We start from the raw sequence: 18,212 nt of genomic DNA on the forward strand, positions 1-18,212 counted from the left end.
GTCACTGTCTCTCACCAGTGTTGCCACACCGGTGCCGGGCTGTTAGCCCCGACACCGGGCACCCCAAAATCTGGGCTGTCCCAGTACCCCCTTCAGGGTGTGGGAACAGCCCATTCTCTCTTGGGGACAAGGGGACAGAGATGCTTCCGACAGAGGCCAGGGAGGTTATTGCGCTAGATGGCAGCAGAGACTGCGGGACGTGACACGTGCTGGCAGTAGGGCCACCCTGGGGACAGCTGTGCCTGGGGAGGGAGCTGGTCTGCAGCCCCACCCTGCTGGGGGTGGGCAGGGTAAGCCTTCCTCTTTCTCCTCCTCCTCAGTGCAGATCCGCAACCCAGTTCTGCCCCTTTCCCCGGCCTGGCCCATGCAGCAAAATGCCTGAAAATGGCCCAGTTTGAAAACCATGGTGGCACTGGTTAAGGGGGGCAGGAGTGGTGTCACCCGTTTTGGGGGGGATTTAGTAACCTGGGTGCCTGGGGTGGTGGTCTGGTTTCTTCAAAGCGCCAGCGTTACGGGGCTGTCAGAGCCTTTGATTCCAAGGGTGACCTGCAGGATGAAAGGTGCCGTCCTGTCCCTGCCAGGGACTCACCCAGCTCGTTTTCCTGGTGGAAATAGGTTTGGGGTTGTTTTTCCAACAAACAAATTGGTGTTCAGTGTGTGCAACCTCAAAGTGGGGCTCCTGACCCCAATAAAGGTTTAGCGGTTCAGGGCTGGGGGGGATTTTAATCTGATGTACCCAACCTGGTGCTTTTTTAGTGCTCCACAGCAGGTGCTTGGGATCCTCATGCCAAGCCTGAGCCAGGAATGTGGTCTTCTCTCAGGACTCTTAGGTTAAAGAAAGTGGTGAGACCAGCCTCCACAGTGATGTGGAGGAGGTTTGGAGGAGCACTGGGATAAGCCCTCAGCGTGCTTTGGGGAGTCCATGCTGCCAGGATGTGGTTCCAGAGTTCTGGTTTTGTTTCCCAGACAGTGTCTGCCCACCTGGTTCAGTGTGCATTGACTCTCCCGGTGACGCCCTGCTTGAGCCTATTTGCTTTTCTTTGTGTAAAAGAAAAAAAACATATAAGCCTTGGGTGCAGGGAATGTCCCTGGATGCTCACCTTGCTGGCTTGGGAACAGGGAGCACAGGATGGTGCTGGATGAGCACAGCCCCTGCCCTCAAATCCCCCTGCTGCTCCCCCAGTCACACCCACTGTCCTGTCTTCCTCCCTCCCCAGCCCAATCCAACATCTAAAAATAGGACTGGGAGATTAAATCAACCAAGGCAGCACTGCCAGACGGACAAGTCAGAGCCATCATGCCATGACACTCCTCAAGGCAGCAGGAGCCACAGCATTAGCAGGGACACCAAGAATGGGACGACGCCAGCAACTGCATGATTTGGTCTGAGTTTTATTCAGGTTTTGGGATTGGCAGTGATGTTGCTCTAGCAAAGCTCCCCAGAGTCCAAACTGAATCCCCTTCGGCAAGCAGCTCAATCCCATTCTGGCTCCAGCCGAGTGGGTTTCCCAGGGAGGGCTGGTGCTGGAGGCTGCTCTCCCATCCAGGCAGTGTTAGGAGGCAGGGGAACGACTCCAACCCTTGCCAGACCCCAGTGCTGCCATGGGAGTGTTTTGGGGCAGTCTGGCCTGGCTTCTTGCCTTTCACTTGGAGCAAGGGAAGGCAAAGCCATCCATCCATCCCCTCAGTGCTGTGCTGCTGCAAACACTGCTGCTGAAGAGCTTCAGGTTAAAAACAATCCTTCCCCCTTTTCCAAGGGTTGTATTTAACCTGGATTTCCCTGATCAGGTCAGGGTGTGGTTGCTCTGCTAGACACCACCTGAGCAACCTGCTCTTTGCTTCTTACCTGGTGAGAGATTATTCCTTATCCTTCAATGACATCTCAGTTTAATTTTTATTTCTGCACTGCTAAGCCTGTCTTTAAGGAGAAGATCTGCTCTGGGATCCCAGCCATCATCCAGCACGGGAGGGGAAATCTTTCAGTTTGAAGTGCATTGAGGACTTCAAGGAGCCCGCAGTTATCTTTGGCTTTTATACCTCATATAGCTCTGTCCTTTTGTTCTCCCTGGTGTGATTTTTTTTCTCTCAAGTAACAGAACTGGTTTTGTGTTAGAGCAGCGACCGCCGTGTGCAGCAACGCTAACGAGGGTTGGGGAGTGCTGATGAACCCTCCCTGCAGAGACGACCTAAAATCCTAATGAAAATCCCCAAACTTCAAAGAGTGAGTGTCACTTTTCATCTCAATTAAGTTTCCTTTCCTAGGATTGGCTTTCTCAGCTTCCTATTAATCTTCCAGCAGTTCAGAGTTGGGTTTTAATTTGCAGTAAGAACAAGCAGGGACAGGGGACATTAAAAAGCCATTGCTGTGTGGCCTAGGAGCACCTGGCTGATGAAAACTGACTTTGTTTTTGCCCTGTTCTTTAATTAATTGTAACATTTCCTTTGGAGTCTCATCTTTTTGCAGTGACATCTCAATGTCAGGTTTTCAGGGGTATAAAATCCTGGCTGCTAAATCCTAGATTGCTCCGTTAGCAGGAGGCACAAACTAGAACTGTCCATGATAAAGCACTCGGGGCTGGGGTTTAAAGGGCATTTGCTAAACCTGGCCTGGAGCCAACTAAAGCCACCTAATGAGGGTGTAATGCCTGCTGGGCACAGGTGGAGAAGTCTCCTCAGCAACTTGTTTTGCCACAGCCATTACTGTAAAAATTTACTATGGAGAGGGTTTCTTTGAAAGCAAAGTGACTTTTGTCATTAGAAGTTGAAAGGATGGTGATTTCCAGAGGAGAATAAGGCTTTTCCTGGAGGGAATGGGACATTTGGGGGGTGTAGCCATGCTAGAGGGGTTACGTTCTTTTTCTTTGGGACAATCCTGCGCATGGGCATCTCCCTCAGGCACTGGGGGTGCTGCCTCGTGGACCGGGAAGGCAGTTTTTGCGGGGCTGGAAGTGCATCCCCATCACTTCTGTGCCAGTTTCGTGATGAGAGCTTTCCACTCTGACCTCTTCTGCGTGATGTAGGCAGGGGTAAGGAGCTGCAGCAGAGGCTCCATCCGCCCCTGGAAGTACCCGTGGCACAGAGCCTCGGCATTGCAGATCACGTACATCCCACAGTCATAGCTGTTCTGCTGCGCCGGTGCCTTCTCCTCCACAAAAGTGGCTTTGCCCCCTCTTTTTCCCAGAAAGGCCTCCAGCTTCCCCGCCACTTGCTTGGCATGGACAGAGTTGCATTTACTGTGCGAGTCATAATGGGCAAAGCACTTCTTGTCCCTGAAATAAACCAGTAAGCTCCAGTGGGTGCCCCCAGCCGCCTGGCTGGAGTTGTCATTGACAGGCAAGAACACCAGCTCCTTGCAAAGAAGGTCCAGTGGCTGGAGGAATATGGCTATTTCTTCCTGACTAAGGGCACACTTGATGAACTGAGCCACCTCGGGGCCGATGAAACAAACCCGGTGATTGAACTCCTGGAACTGCTGGTTGGCGAAGTACTCGAAGGCGAAGCCGATGATGTGGTCATTGAGCCAGTTCGGGGGCTCCAGCAGGGCCACGTCCGACTGCCTCAGCAGGCTGTCCATATAGCTGAGAACCACAGGATCCATCCTGCGCCGCCCCGGGGAACCGCCAGAGCTGCAACAGAGAAAGGGAACAGGGGTTAGGAATTGGATCACTCCTGGGATGCGATACAGCCCAACAAACACCTCGAGTTCCTTCTCAGCAGCAGTGAGTGAGAGCCCAGGATTCCCAGATGGATATTTGAAGGACCATGAACAGATGGAGAACACATGGTGTTGGGCTGAGCAGCAATCTGCTATGGCTCCAATGAGATCAACCTTCCATCCTGAGGATCTGAACCTCACAGCAAAGGAGTTTCAGTGCAGTTCCTGCACAGAAACCAGAAGTGATCCAGGAGAAGTCAGGTGGTGTTCGGGCATCTCAGTGTTTTACCTGTGCAGTGACAATCACTGGAGTTCTTTGCATCGCTGGTATTCCCTAAATAAAAGCCTTTTTGGGCTGTCTGACAGACACATGGTCCCTTTCTCCAAGCACAGAGTGCCCCAGCTCCATGCCAGAGGCACGACCTGTTCCAGGAGAACCTGCTGGGCCGCCAGCACAGGAGGCACAGCCATGAGTAAGGAGTAACAAAGCAAGATGAGATCACAAACAAACCAGTTCCCGATCGTGGGAATCTTTACGACAACTCTCTACCTAGCCAGAGTAGGATTTAGGAGATTTTCCATAGGGAAATTTGATTTAAAGCCCGTATATCCACCCTGGTTTTCCTTCAGCTCTGACACCCCACAGCCCTTCCGGGCTGCTCAGTACTGTGATGCATCCTCAGCCTCCAGCTCCTGTCCTGGCCAGGACAGGGCTGGAAATACCACAACTTGGGACAGCAGTGACACGGAGCTGGTTTGGCCTCACCCATCCCTCCTCTGTCCCAAAGGTAGAATGAAAACATCTTCAGATTTTTGAAAGTCTCGTGTGAAAGCTCAGAATGATGAGGTCACTTTAATATGATTCACTATAAATAAGTCACTAATTTTCCATCATGGTAAGGACGAATGAAGCAAATGGAGTGTTCTGTTAGGAAGAAGTAGTTTCACGCTTCTTACTGTGACATGAATCATGAGGAATAATCCTTCCTGGCCTGGGATGCATAAATTATGGGATTTATCTCTCAAAAATCTTGGCAAGGTCCCCTGGCACGTGACAGGCAACGAACAGAATGGATGAGACATGGCCCATGTGTAACATGTTGGAAGGAAGGGCCGAGGTGAGTGTTTGGAACATGAAACAGCCAGTGAGTGTGTATGCCTGGTGGATCCCGGAGATGCCGAGCAGCAGGAGTCACCGGAGGAAGGGAGCAGCCCTTGTTTATGCTGAGCCAAACACAATGGTATTTGGACACGCTTCCGACCTTAATGAGCTCCAACTATTTCCAAGCTCATGGTGCAAACTCCTGTAGTACAGAGCAAGAAATCCAAATGGAATCCCAGTAACTGCTTAGCCTGCCCGCATACAGCCTCATTTAAAGATCTGGACATCCTCCAAAAAACCCTGTTTGGGGGTTTAACATGGGCACTGCTGAAATACTTCTTATATGTGCCCATAAAATGCCCCAAATTTTCCTTTGCATCGTGTTCTTTTTGCTTTATCTTCTCCTGGAGATGCAGAATTCCAGCCAACAGCTTTCCACTCCAGTCCAAATGGGATTAGGGGCAAGGGAAGTGTGTGTCCCGTGCTCTGTTAATTTTCCACACTGCAGAAACACAGTTGGTTTTTTTTTCCTGTCAGGACATTTGGCAGGTTCCTCCAGTCAGGAAGCAGAATGGCTTTAGCAAGTGCTTAATTGCCACTAGCTACTACTTTTAATTTTATTGCCATCTGGTATTTGTGAAACTGCCTGTGGGTTCTGCAGGATGACTCACCACATGCAGCTCCAAGGAAAACCCTTGGGAGGCTCCCTCAGAGCCAGGTCAGGTAAGTGTCGAGGACTGAAACAACGTGGTGGAGCTGTGAAAAGCCACCAGTGAGGTGGCTTTGTTTGGGAGAACCTCTCATTAGAGCTACAGATGGATCTGCAGAGGAGCCAGGATGTGGATCCAAGCCTCTGAAGGGTGTTGAAATCCCACTGTGGATTGGGAGCAGCTCTGCTCAGCCACAGCCAGGACTCTCTTCCTGAAGGCTCAGGCACACTCTGTTCAGGAGTTTTTATAAAAATAGCAATAAATACTGGCACAGGCCTGGAACATTTGTTGGAGGTTGCCAACAAGTGTCTTGCTGGTTCATTTTATTTGCATATTACTAGTTGGAATTTGTGCAAACTGCCTGGAATCCTCAGCTCCTCCAAGGGATTTCAGCTGCCCCGTTTCCAGTGCTGAGATTGAGAACACCAGGGACAGAGAAAGGAGCATTTTAATACAAACATCATAATTTCATTTACAGATTTGAAAACGGTGCTGTGTTGCATCAACAGGGCAAGAGGTCAAGTTTCCCTCACTGAAGTTATAATAATTTAACAAATGAGCTGCTGTCATTAGCATGAGTTCGATCCACAAACAGATGGGGCTCCTTTGTGTCCAGACATAAAGCAAAGCCCGTGTTTTCCAAGACTTGGCCAAAAAACACCCCAAACCTGTCATTTTCACACCATTATTGACAACAACCCTCTGCAGGTAATTGTTGAAGACACTTGAGAGCCAAGGAATGAGACTCCCCACTAACTGAGTGTGAAAAGGCAGTGACGAGCAAAGGGAGCGTGAATTAAGGATGAATCAGATTCCTAAAGCCTATTTCAACAAATTAAAGGTGCTAAGAATGAATAGTTTAAGGTGACACATCACTAGAGTCCTGTTCCTAATTTAAAGAACATGGAGGCAAATAAGAAAACATCACCTGGAATACAAAAAATCCAGACTTTACCAGGGAACAGGAGGAGGGACAGAGAAGGTTTTGTCTTCTAAAGATCAAGAGCAAAAGACCCTATGGTTTAACCCCCAAACTATTCTCTTTTGCTGGAAATATGGGGTTTAGATACCATGTCTGGTTAGTTGTTAATGGAGCAAGATCAGACAAGGAACATTAATTTCTATTTACCAGCGGGAGCCAGACTAGGTGACACCTGAATCTCTGGACTTATGTGTTTCCTGATGGAGCCAGAGGAGAAACTCAAGGAAAATTAAACTCAACAGAACAGAAGCACAGTTGTTTCCTTTTTTTGTTAAATATAAACAATCTCTCTGTAGCTGTAGGTTATAATCCCTGTATGATCAAGAACATCCCACCTCTTCAGGTTCAACAGGCCCTGAGTGCTGAAATCAAAGGAAAATATTCCTGTACTCGCTCTGTACAGGAATGCCCAAAAAGCTCTGTACTCGCAATGCCCGAACTTCTCCATTCTGGACAAATTGCCTAAACCAGACACTGCAACCAAACTCTTGGTATCACAGCATCTCCCAGGGCACAAAACCGAGAACCACAGGAACAACACCCAATGGTTTTTCCTCCCCAGAATGAGTTTGGCCAAAACCTGGAGTTTAATAGGAAAAAACCCCTCAGCGACCAGAACGCGTAAGGATGAGCGAAGGCACCGGGAATGTCCCAGAGGTAGCGGTGGGATGGGTATGACGGGATCCCACCTCAGATCCTTAACGCGAATGCCGATGCACTCACCTCTCACCGCCCACAGAAAGGGTCTAATCCACGGAGCAGTGGGAAGCACGAGGAGGGAATATCACTTGCCTGAAAGACCTGGAGGTCACAGGAATTTGGTCAGGAGTGGAAATGGGGTAGGAAGGGATTCGGGGTGTCCCACGCCCCACGGGAGGAGGAGCGACGTGCTGACCCCGAGCCTGACCCCGAGCGTCTCCCAGCGCTCAGGTCCCTGGATCGGGGTACGCCAGCAGCCCCGGGAAGAGCTCGCTCATCCCAACGAACTGCTTTTGCGGGAATAAACGGGAACTACGGCGCCAGGAGAGGGTGCATCCGGGCCGGGCGCAGGTCAGGGCCTGGCTGGGGTGGCAGCAGGGACCACCCACATCACCGTAACACACCTCCATTCCTCCTTTACCCGTTTTACCGTTTCTTCCCCTTAAAACGCGCGCTGAAGCTTTAATAAATAGGGGCCCGGGGCCGACCGGCACGGACCCCGACGGCTGCGGCCGGCGCGAGCCCCGAGCACGGCGCTCAGCGCCGGGGCCTTACCGGCACCGTGTCCCTCCGTGTCCCCCCGTTTTCCAGCCATGTACCCCTCCATGCTCCCGTGTCCCCCCGGCTCTCACCCGCCGCCTCATCGCCCGTCGCCGCCGCAGCCTCCCGGTTGCCTCGCGCTGCCGTAAAGCGGCCGCGGCCGCGTCGTAACGCCAGGGGGCGTGCCCGGGGGGCGTGTGCGTAGGCGTGTCCACGGAGGCGCGGGGCGGGGCGGTGCGCGCGCCTCCCGCCCTTCCCTTCCTCCCTCCCTCCCTCCCCCGGTCCCTCCGTCCTGCCTCCGCCGGGCGGGCGCGTGAGGGCGGCGCGCGCGCGCGGGCAGTCGGGCAGCGCCCGGGCGGCGGCGGCGGCGGCGGCGGCGGGATCGCCCGTCCGTACCCCCCTCCCCGGGACCGCTCTCGGCACCGATCCCTGGGACCCCAGGACCTCCTTCAGCACCGATCCCCCTCAGCACCGACCCTTGGGACCCTCATCAGCACCGACCCTCCTCAGCACAGATCCCCGGGACCTCTTTTCAGAACCGACCCCCCTCAGACAACGACCCTCAGGATCCCCCTCAGCGGCGGCTGCGGCTGCGGGCGAGGGATGCGCCGCGCCCCGACACCCAGGTGAGCGGTGGCGGCGGCAGCGGGGAGCGGAGCGGGGCGGGGACCTCCGGTGCGCGCGGGAGGTGGGAACAGCGGGCGGAGGTCGTGAGGCGAACCCCGCCGGAGCATCGCGGGGCCGGCGAGAGCCTTTGTTCGGCGGAGAAGGGTGAGTCCCCCCGGTGTCGCGGAGGCACCCGATGGTGTGGGGTCCTCCCCACCTGAGCCGCCCGCTGTGGGTGCGCGGTGCGGGGAGGCCCCGCGCCCCCCTCATGAGCGGGCTTTCACCGCCCGGTGCCGCTCACCCCCATCGCGGGTGGCTTGGACACGCAGAACATGGAAAAAACAGCCTGGGGGTTGGAGATCTACCTTAGTGGCGTCCCCAGTGTCCTCCTGGGGCTGGTGGCACCCCCGCCCTGCGTGTGGCAGTAGCCCTGAGGCCACGGCGGTGGGCATCGCGACGGGAGCAGGTCGCCGTCGCCCCGGCAGCCCGGTACGCTACGCAGAGCCATTCCTGAGTCCCCATCAGCAATTCCCACCCGTCGGAATTTAAAACCCCCTGGTTTTTAGCACAGTGTTGGACTTCACGGCAGTTCCCACCCTGGCACGCCGGACCTCTGTGGGAGCACTTCTCCTCCGAAGGTTAAAACAGTCGATATTTCTTTCTGGAATTTTCCTAAATGTAGCCAAAACGGCCTTTGCTTTATCCCAAAAAAACAACCCTCCTCCGACGTGACCTACGCTAGGACCTGCCGTGGGTTCGGAGCCGAGCGTTTTGCCGCCCTTCTGCTCCTGGATCGCCTTCCTCCTCCTGCATTTTTCCTATCCCCAGATCAAGCCGAGGGTGATAAAGTGGGGAGCGTGAGCTCAGCAGAAATCATGGCTTTCCCATCTCTCGCTGCAGCACGATTCCTGCCCATCGGCAGATCAGAAAAATAATCACGTAGCGGCAGAGGAAGGAGATCTGCTGCTACGGGAGGAAAACCAGCGCGGTGTCTCGCTCAGTCGACAACCAAGCACTGTATTAAATCGCTCTGTAAATAGATTGTTAGGTGGAGAATTGGGTCTCTGGCAGGCTCAAGTGCTTTCCTGACTCTTTTCCCATGGGACTGCTATGAAATGACAGGGGAACGTTGTATTCCCTTGGAGAGGTGCTTGGATGCTGCGGTGATGGGCTGTGAATCCTTAAGCACGACCCTACAAAGCTGAGCTTATCCATGCGTGCACCAAACTCTGTCTGGGTCAGAGCCTGCGTTATCCCTGAAGAGCATCATCTTTTCAGCCCCTTGCCCTGCAGTCACGCGATTTCCCCTATGTCCTTGAGTAAACTCACCCATTTCAATGGCTTTTCTTATTTTTACATTTTATTTACTAAAATAAGAGGCTTTTCTATGCCTTTTTCCCTCATGAAGGCTCTCTCAGCCTTTGCCCTTCCTCTTGGCTGTGATTTTTGATCCCCAATACCATTTTGGACCCTGTCAATCAGGCTGCTGATGGCAGGGAAGGTAATTGAGCAGCCCCAGCACACAACTAATAAGCTTTTGTTTCCTGGGCTATCAATGATGATGCAACTTCATATTTTTTTATTTATTCATTGCAATCAATGCCTAAATCAGGGTGGCTTTAGAGATTTTTCCTCTGTGTTGAAAGGTCTGGTGCCCATCAGCAGCACTTGGAAAAAGCTTTATTTGAATTAATGTATTTAAAACATAGATCAGTTTTGCAAAGTTATTTGTTCTGTGCATCCACTGCTTCTGTTACGATTTGTAAACTCCATACTTCTACCTTTTTTGTCTTTATTTTTGGGTGGGGGAGATGCATTTTAGGATTTAAGGTATCAAATGTCTGACATGACGTCTGCTGTTGCAGCATCTTTCACAAACACTGATACTGAACCACCTTTGGAATCATTTGCTAGGAAAATCTGAATGCTTTGTGCCTAAATTACTTTTGTCTGGGATGTTTATGGTGACTTTTGTGAGCATTGATCAGGTTTGCAGGAAAACCCCTGAGAATGTGAAGTGCCTGAGGTCAGGCACTTGGGAAAGGTGAAACCACGTTACCTGTGCAACCTTAATTTAGCTCGTGTTGAGGTATGGCTGGACTTGAAATCCTCATCCCCTGCTTGATTTCTGGGAGAACAGTTTCTGGCTCTGAATGGAAGAGCTGATTGCTCCTCCACATGTCTGCCAGTCAACAGGGGGAGTACTGGCAGCACAGGGATGGTGCTGGTCCCTCTACTAGTTTTGCACCTTGGCACCGGTGAGCTGGTGAGGAAGACCAGGGTTCACCATTATAGCCTTGGGACCACATGCATCCTGTAGTTCTGGAGCTTAAATACCTCGAGTCTGGGGAAACTGGGAGCAAACTTTCAGTGTCTGAAGTTGAAGTGTCTGAAGTCTGAACAAGGAAGTTGGAGAGGGACTCTTCATCAAGAACTGTAGTACCAGGACCAGGGGGAGTGGCTTCCCTCTGCCAGAGAGCAGGGTTAGGTGGGGTATTGGGAAGAAATGGTTGGCTGAGAGGGTTGTAAAGCCCTGGCATGGGTTGTCCAGAGAAGGTGTTGCTGCCCCATTCCTGGAAGGGCCATCCAAGGCCAGGCTGGACAGGGCTTGGAGCAACCCGGCACAGTGGAAGGTGTCCCTGCCCATGGCAGAGGGTGAAACAAGGTCAGCTTTTAACTTCCCTTCTAGCCCAAACCAGTCTGGGATTTTGTTGCTCAAGCATGACTGGAGAGTTTCTAAAGTCATTTGGGTGGTTGGTTTTGGTGAGCATAATGTGGCCATACTCTGCCCAATTCTAGTTCTTGCACTAAACTGTGCAACTTTTGAACTCAGTTCCTTTAAAAATACATTTATGAGGGAGCAAGCTAGGTCATTGAACCACTGGAAGCATCTTAGCCGGTCAAACTCGATTTCAGAAATTCCTGTGTCCCCTCAGTTTGTAAATAAAAAGGAAATTGGTGTTCCTGCTTGCATGCGAAACACTGAGGTTGAAGGCACGTTCATTGTGTCATTGATGAAGCTCCCAGCCTGGTCCTGGACTCTCATCTCTCTCATCCCTGAGATGGCAGGGAGCAGGTTTCAGCTTTGGATCAGGGTGATTTTTTTGTGTTGAGCATTTCTCAGGCTTTGTCCTGCATGCCTTTTGCTTCACTTCCTCTCGAGCAAACGGGATTTCTCCCCTCTCGACAAAGTAAACATGAGCATAAATATTTAAAGGATCACAGCTCAAGTTTTCAAATTGGAGACTTTCTCTGGCATTCCTTTGGACAAAAGCAGTAACGTCGGAGATTTGGGATGTGTCTGGGTACTTCCCTGCTCCGAGAAACCTGGTAATTCTTTGGGCTTCATGCTGCAAAAATGCTCCACTGTGTTTGCAGGTTAGATGGCTGGGATTATCACAAATCTTGGGTTTCTTATGGAATTGTAAGGCTGAAATGGCATTGATGGGATGTCTATGGATCATTGGAATTGAGATTGTTTTTGTGGGATTTTGTTTTTCTTTTACGCAGGCCAAACTTTTCCGTAGGTTTTTGGTATACGTGTGAAGGCACAGGTGTTCAGAGTTGAGACTATAGAAACTGAACATGTGTAACTCTTGCCAGATAATGGATAAAAACAGGAAAAAAGGGAAATGGAATAGTCTTTGTTTTCTTTGCGTGACTCTTTAATATTAAATCTTGTGCCATGTTTGACAGGTTGAACATCATGGTGATGTGTGTCCTGCTCCTGTGATTGTGTTGATGTCTTCATCTCTGTGTCTTGGAATTAAACTTTTAAAAGTGGAACTCAACAAACCACTTGACCTCAGAAAATACAGAAATTCAGGAGGGAAGGGTATTGAACAGCGATTTTTAGAGTTGAACTAACTTTTGTGTCTGTTTTTAAAATATTATCAAGAGTTGCAGTTTTGTTAGACTTTGTGGTAGCGTTGTTCTGTCTGTGGGGAGGAATCTATGGATCCCTTTTCCACAGGTACCTGTGGAAAAGTCTTATAGATGAGGTGAGCGTTCCATGTCTTTGCCACAAATGCTTTTTATTCCTAACAAAACCCTCATAATCTTAATCCTACCTCTGATAGAGGAATGTAGGATTGCTTGGGTCAGAAGGGAGCTCAAGAGGTCACTTGGTCCAAAATCCTGCTCCCAACAGGATCGTCTGCAAAGTCAGGTTGGGTTCCTCATGGCTTTAGGTGTCTCATGTTGGTTGTCCTCCACCTGTGGGCTGCAGGAGAAGGGAAGGGAGTTGGTTTGAGCTGTGTTGGGTGGGAAGTGTCCAAGGAGAACGAGATTACCCGTGATCTATTGCTTGCAGAGCACTGCCATCCTTTTGCAGCCTATTAAACTGCTTCTTCCCACTGCCTTTCCATGAGTTCCTTAAGCTGATCTAGTCACAGGCTCCAGTTGAAAGAGGATCTAGTCTAGCTGAAGTTAATCCTGGGAGAAGAACAGGGATAGTCCATGTTCATTTGCTGAGAATCAGCGTGAAGCTGGCAAGTGGCTCGGCAGCGTTTTGATGGAAACTCCTCAGAGTTTTTCTAGGCCAAATGAAATAAATAAATACCTGTGATTTAAAGATTTTTGTTACTCCTTTGATTACTTTCTGTCATTAAAGTCTTGCATTGCAGTTTCTCATTAGGCACGGATGGGCATCCGTTTGGAGAGGGATGAGACATCTCTTTGTGTAGGGTTCTCATATGCCTTTGGCTGTTCACACCATGCCAAACCATGGTGAGACAAAGCAGTGGGTTGTAGTTTTGGGCTCTGTTGGTGGTTTTTGTCAGCCTTTAGAGTTTTGCTGAGAGCCTCATGAAGAGACAGAGTGAGGTCTTCAGCCAAGCCAGTTTTTTGCCAAGGAAGAGATGGGGCTCAGGAGTAGAAAGGCCATGGTGCACTGAGAATGCTGGGGGTAGGATGGCAGTGAGGGTGGGTCATGTCGATGCCATCATGGAAAACAAGAGGGTAGGAGCTATGAGAGCTGATGAGGCAGCAAATTATCCTGAGCAGGTACACAGTGTGTCCAAATTCAGATATAGATACTTGTGTTGTCTCTGCATTAAGTACCCAGATACACGCTTGGAGTTTGCTTGGATCCTTTGAGATCAGTCTCTCCATCCTCCCGAGGAATACTGAAATTCCTTAGTTGGATCCTCTCTCTGTTGATGTGAGATCATCACATGGGGAGCTCAGCCAGCTGTGTCTCATCCAAACTCTCGTCTCACACACCTACAGAGTTGTTGCTTTTTTTTGCAGCTACATGCCTGGCTTAAAGCAAAATACAGGCATAGCTCTGCTGTGGTCTCCTGTCATCTCACTGTTGGGTTCTGGTGTGCTTTTAAAGATCTTTTAAAGATCTCTCCTCCAGGTCATGGAGGAAGTTTATGAAATCCCTGTTGGTGTCAAGGCTCAGCAGCAATAGGTTGGCTCTGTGTGTAGGTGATCCTCTCTGAGGGGAGGACTGGATTGGACCCTTTCAACCCTGGTAGTTTTGGTGGTTCCAACTGGCTGCTCAGCTTCTCTTGGAAAAAGCATCTTGGTTTCCATCCCTGTGACTCATAGGAGTTACTGCAAATCCTTGTTGGGAGCAGGGGGGAGCAGAGCAGGGGTCCGTCCCACTTGGTTGCTGCATGGATAAGCAAAGGAAAAATATGGTTTAAAATATACAAATGTCTTGGTTACCTCTTTTGAATGTAAAAATAGCCAAAGTATGTGGGTTTCAATATAATTTTTGAGTCTTATTTTCTGGTCTCTTCACCTTGAATCACTTCTGGCATTGCCCAAATGACCTTGAATCCTAGAGTTACTCTTTGGTTGCCTGTTCCAGGTCTCGGCTTTTTTCCATCATGCACAGATAATCTGACAGCCTCTGTACTGTTTTTTAATCAGAATTCTTTGGACTGTCTTCTATTTCTTGCAAAGTATGACCTTTAAAAAGGTAGAGGATCCTAGAAATGCTGTATCATGGCTGAGCACTGATGGAAGAGGTGTGTTTAATCCAGATAGATCCATCTTTGGAAAACCTGAGCTTTAAAACCAACCCAGACTACAAATGTTTTTGACAGACTGCCAAGAACTCTTTTATTGTATTCAGCATCTACATGGTTGGTTTTGATGAACTTAAAACAAGTTAACTGAAAATATTTACTTTTGGAGACTTCCATAACTCTACTGTCTTTTCATTCTTCACATAAATACATAGTCTGAAAAAAAAATTCTTCTAAATGTTGCCATTTTAACTTTTATGGTACTTGTCTATGAGCTGTTAGGTTGGTTTGTGTTTGTTGGGTGCACAGGACAGCTTCCCCGGGGAAGAATTAGTAAATGATTTAATTGTTAAGGAATGTGGTCCCATTAGGCAAAAAATAAATAAATAATGGACCGCAGCGGATCATTAGAAATGTTGCGCTTGATTGAAACAATGCTGAGCAATTTGTAATGATTTTTTGAAATAAATGGGTTTTTTTGGAAGAGGGAGGTTATGTGGGTAAATAACCCTTCTAGGGGTTTCTCTGAGTGCAGGAGAGCTGGTCTCTGCTCCTTAATTCACCAATTGCTCCATAAATGGGACATCATTCTGTGGAATTTGTTGCTGCTGGGGGTGGCAAGGATGGCCGAACGACTCCGGCTCTACAAAGGGACTTGGAGAGACGTTTAAAAGCAGAGCCACTGTTTCTTTTGCTTCTTTTCATTCGAAAATAAAGATCCAGCCCTGCTGCCAAGGGATGCAGCTGCCCAGGCGCCTCCCTCGGGATTCGGGCCCCGCGTTTGCGGAGCGCGGCGAAACGTCTGGCTGAGCAACGAGGGCACACTCTGGGTTTTCTCCTTCCTGGCCAGACTGTGGCACAAATAACCTGCACAGGCAGGCGCCGGCATTCTCTGCCAGGAGAGCTGGGGTGGCCATCGCCGCGGATAATCTTATCCGGAGGCGCTTCACTGTGCCTCGCAGGTAGGTGAGGAGATAGGAGGACAATGCAGAGCAGAGGTCAGGTTTGAGGTGCCTGCAGCAGATAACGAGGAATCTTGCGAGTTCTCCTCAGCTATGAAGAGAATGAACTTTACCGAAAGCGACTGAGGAGTCTGCAGGGAAGATTGGATAAACCCACAATTCCTTTTGCTGCTTGCTGGATAACCCCGCTCGACTCCAGGGACTGCTGAGTGCACCTTGATTTGCCAGAGCACTTGTTTCAAAGCGTAGTTCCCTTCTCCACATGCATCTCCGATCTCACTGCAATCCACAGGGATTTGATTAAGGAATTTATTAGCATTGATAAACATTAGCAGCAATATTTCTTCTTCTGAGGCTGAAGTGGTACCTCTACGAAATAACTTGCCAAGAAAGATGACTTGGCAGCTGTTACCTGCTCCTTGCCCCACCAGTTCTGTGGAAAAGACATGGACTCATGTGCATTGTTCCAGGCTCCAATCTCTTGATAATTCGAGGTGGAAGCTGCTGCCTTCTGATGTGTTGTTTCTGAATTCAGCTGTCCTATGCTGTGTTTCTTCGTTTACATGAGTTAATCACCCCTCTAGAGCCATTGCTGTTTGTCTGTGGTGAACAGTACCAAAAAATGAGGAGAAAAATATATTTAAAAAGAAAAAAGAGCACTTCCAGCAAATGGGGTAAGGACAAAAAATGAGCACAAAAGTCCATGTCTGAGGGACTGAGAATTCTTTCTCACACCTAAAGATCTTTGCTGAAACAAGGAAGGAAAAAATCCCTGCCTGAGTATTTCCCACCATGAGGGGAGGTGTGAATCTCACCCAGCATTCGCTGGCTGGATTTTAGCAACATTAGGGGTTTCCTCCTCTGTTTTTTTTTCTCTGCAGCTCAGCTGCTTGAAGGCTGCTTTCATTTTTGTTTTGTTGGGAAAAATGTGAAACCTGAGGAGCAAAAACTGAACGAGACATTTTATGCAGTTGTTGCAGTCTAAGGAGTGGCCCTGTGTGAAACTTTTTCAATTGCACACAAAACTAGTTTGAACACTCAGTCTAAAAGTAGCTCAGTCTGATACTCATGGTTCAGACTGTGTGGTGGGGACATTGTGATCTTCTGTCTTGTGTTGGGTCTATTTTTAGTAAAAATGGGATCCGTGAGAGAATATCTCAGAAAAATAATTGAAAATTAAAACCTGGAGACATGGATTTACAGTGGTTCAGGTGCAGTTTTTCTGCATACTTTTAAGTTATTTTTCCCTGAGCATGGACTATCCTGTGCACCGAGAAAGTTGACCCAGCCCTACAAGAAGAGACAAAAAATCCAACACCTTTCTTTTCTGTTTTGGGAGCATTAATCTACATACTTTCCTTTCAGGTATGCTCTTCAGGGGCTGCAAGGGGACAGGTATTCAAAAAACTTGAACTATTTTCCTTAGGTGAAGGATCATTACAGGTTCAGGTGCTGCCATTATTAGCGAGACTCCTGCCAGCTGCAGTTTAATTTTCTAAATGTCTAAATGTTGAAATTCCAGATTGTTACACAAGTATGTGTGTTGGTGTGCTTTGGGAGGCTGGAGCTCTGGGGTGCTGTGATAATACTTAGCAAACAGCATTGATGGTTTTGAAGAGAACTTCATTCTGAGAAATTATTCATCAAAAAATTCAGCCTGTGTGGTTTCTAAGCTCCTTGTAATGTGAGGTGCAAAATGATTGTAAAGCTGCCGAGTCAAGTGGGAAAACTGAGAGGAAAATAGTGAGTTAGGGACTTGGTGCACACCAGGAGATCTTGAGATGCTTCTCCTGGTGGGCATCACATTCAGGAGCAGGCCAGCTCCTTGAGATGGGTGTCCTTGGAACCTTGGGGAGAAAACAAAGCTCAAAACTTACCAGAGAAATTCCTCTGGTGTAGTTCTGGACTGTGTTAGCTGGAGTATCATCCTTTAGGGAAGACTGAGATGGAAGATGCCATGGTAGCACCAAGGACCTGTGTCAGGCCAGGTTAAACCTGAGATCATCCCATGTGTTTTTGTCAGCATAGCTGGAATTTTCTGCTTCATCCTGCATTTCCTGGTGCTCAGCAGCTCTGAAATCTGGACCTAAACTCGATTTTGGGGGGTTGTTTTGGCTTTAGCGTTCTGTTTGGGGTTTTTTAAAATTGTTTTTTGTTTTGGTTTGCTTTTTTTCCTGCTGTTGTGGTTGGTTTTTTGTTCGTTCTTTTTTTCCCTAAGTACGTAAAAATACCCCCAGCTCCGGTAACCTGGTAGGAATTGCTGCCTATTGTACAGGCAAGGAGGGAAGTAAATTCTCTGTGGTGGCATTTGCTCACTGATAAGAATATTTTTTTAATGCATTTCCTTTCCTCATTCTCAACATACCTTTTAATTCCTCAAGAAACAAGGTGTGGGGCCTTCTGGTGCCAGAGTGGAGGTTAGAATTCTCTGTTTGGTGCATGCGCTTTCATCTGCAGTGGAAGTCCTGAGTGGGTGAATTTTGGCTGGGCAGCTTTGCAACGGTGTGTTATTTTGAGGAAAACAAGTATTTTGCTCAAAGTACTGCTGAGGGATTCGTGTTGCAGGTGAAATTTTTGTGTCACCTGCTTCACTCACCATAATGTGCTGAAAACTTATCACTACACATTTGATCTTGCTTTTTTTCTTTCGTTTTTTAAACCTTTTGTTGTCCTGACGCTGTTGATTTTTGGGCAAAAACAATACGAGGCAGTTGCTGTGGTCTACAGGGTGGAGCTCGGAAAGGTCTTGTTTCTGATTCCCTTCACTGGGAAGGGCTAATTATAGAGACAAACTGGGGAAGGAAGAGAACGGGGTCAATTAGAGCATCCAGCACAGTTTCCTTTAAATTAGAGGTTGGGCTGGAGAGATAAAAAAAACCCAACCCCAACATTAAAGAGGCACAGTGAGATTTGAAATGCTCTGGTGTGCAGTGAGCTCGGCAGCTACAGCCGATGTCCTGCAATTTCAACTTTAA

General features: G+C 49.0%; 2 protein-coding genes across 15 annotated transcripts in view; one reads left to right on the top strand and one right to left on the bottom strand.

Annotated features, from left to right (window-relative positions):
• Window positions 1–1,372: 1,372 nt before the first annotated feature.
• SENP8 (SUMO peptidase family member, NEDD8 specific) lies at window positions 1,373–7,902 on the bottom strand. Of its 2 annotated transcripts, XM_085071094.1 has the most exons (3): window positions 7,781–7,868; window positions 7,173–7,250; window positions 1,373–3,626 (listed from the first exon to the last, which is right to left on the bottom strand). In XM_085071094.1, the coding sequence occupies exon 3, from the start codon at window positions 3,596–3,598 to the stop codon at window positions 2,960–2,962; it is 639 nt and encodes a 212-aa protein (XP_084927220.1). In that variant the 5' UTR covers window positions 3,599–3,626; window positions 7,173–7,250; window positions 7,781–7,868; the 3' UTR covers window positions 1,373–2,959. The 2 variants fall into 2 exon arrangements, with proteins under 2 accessions (XP_084927220.1, XP_084927219.1); XM_085071093.1 differs by lacking the exon at window positions 7,173–7,250 and having other exon boundaries at window positions 7,781–7,902.
• A 99-nt stretch (window positions 7,903–8,001) lies between these two features.
• MYO9A (myosin IXA) overlaps window positions 8,002–18,212 on the top strand; it is a 177,342-nt gene continuing 167,131 nt past the window's right edge. For all 13 annotated transcript variants that reach the window (XM_085071095.1, XM_085071102.1, XM_085071098.1 and 10 more), the window contains exon 1: window positions 8,002–8,314. The gene's annotated coding sequence lies outside the window, so the exon portion shown is untranslated. The remainder of the gene's footprint in view (window positions 8,315–18,212) is intronic.

This window comes from Lichenostomus cassidix, chromosome 10, assembly GCF_008360975.1.
Source record: "Lichenostomus cassidix isolate B80296 chromosome 10, HeHo_3.0, whole genome shotgun sequence".
NCBI classification, from domain to species: domain Eukaryota; kingdom Metazoa; phylum Chordata; class Aves; order Passeriformes; family Meliphagidae; genus Lichenostomus; species Lichenostomus cassidix.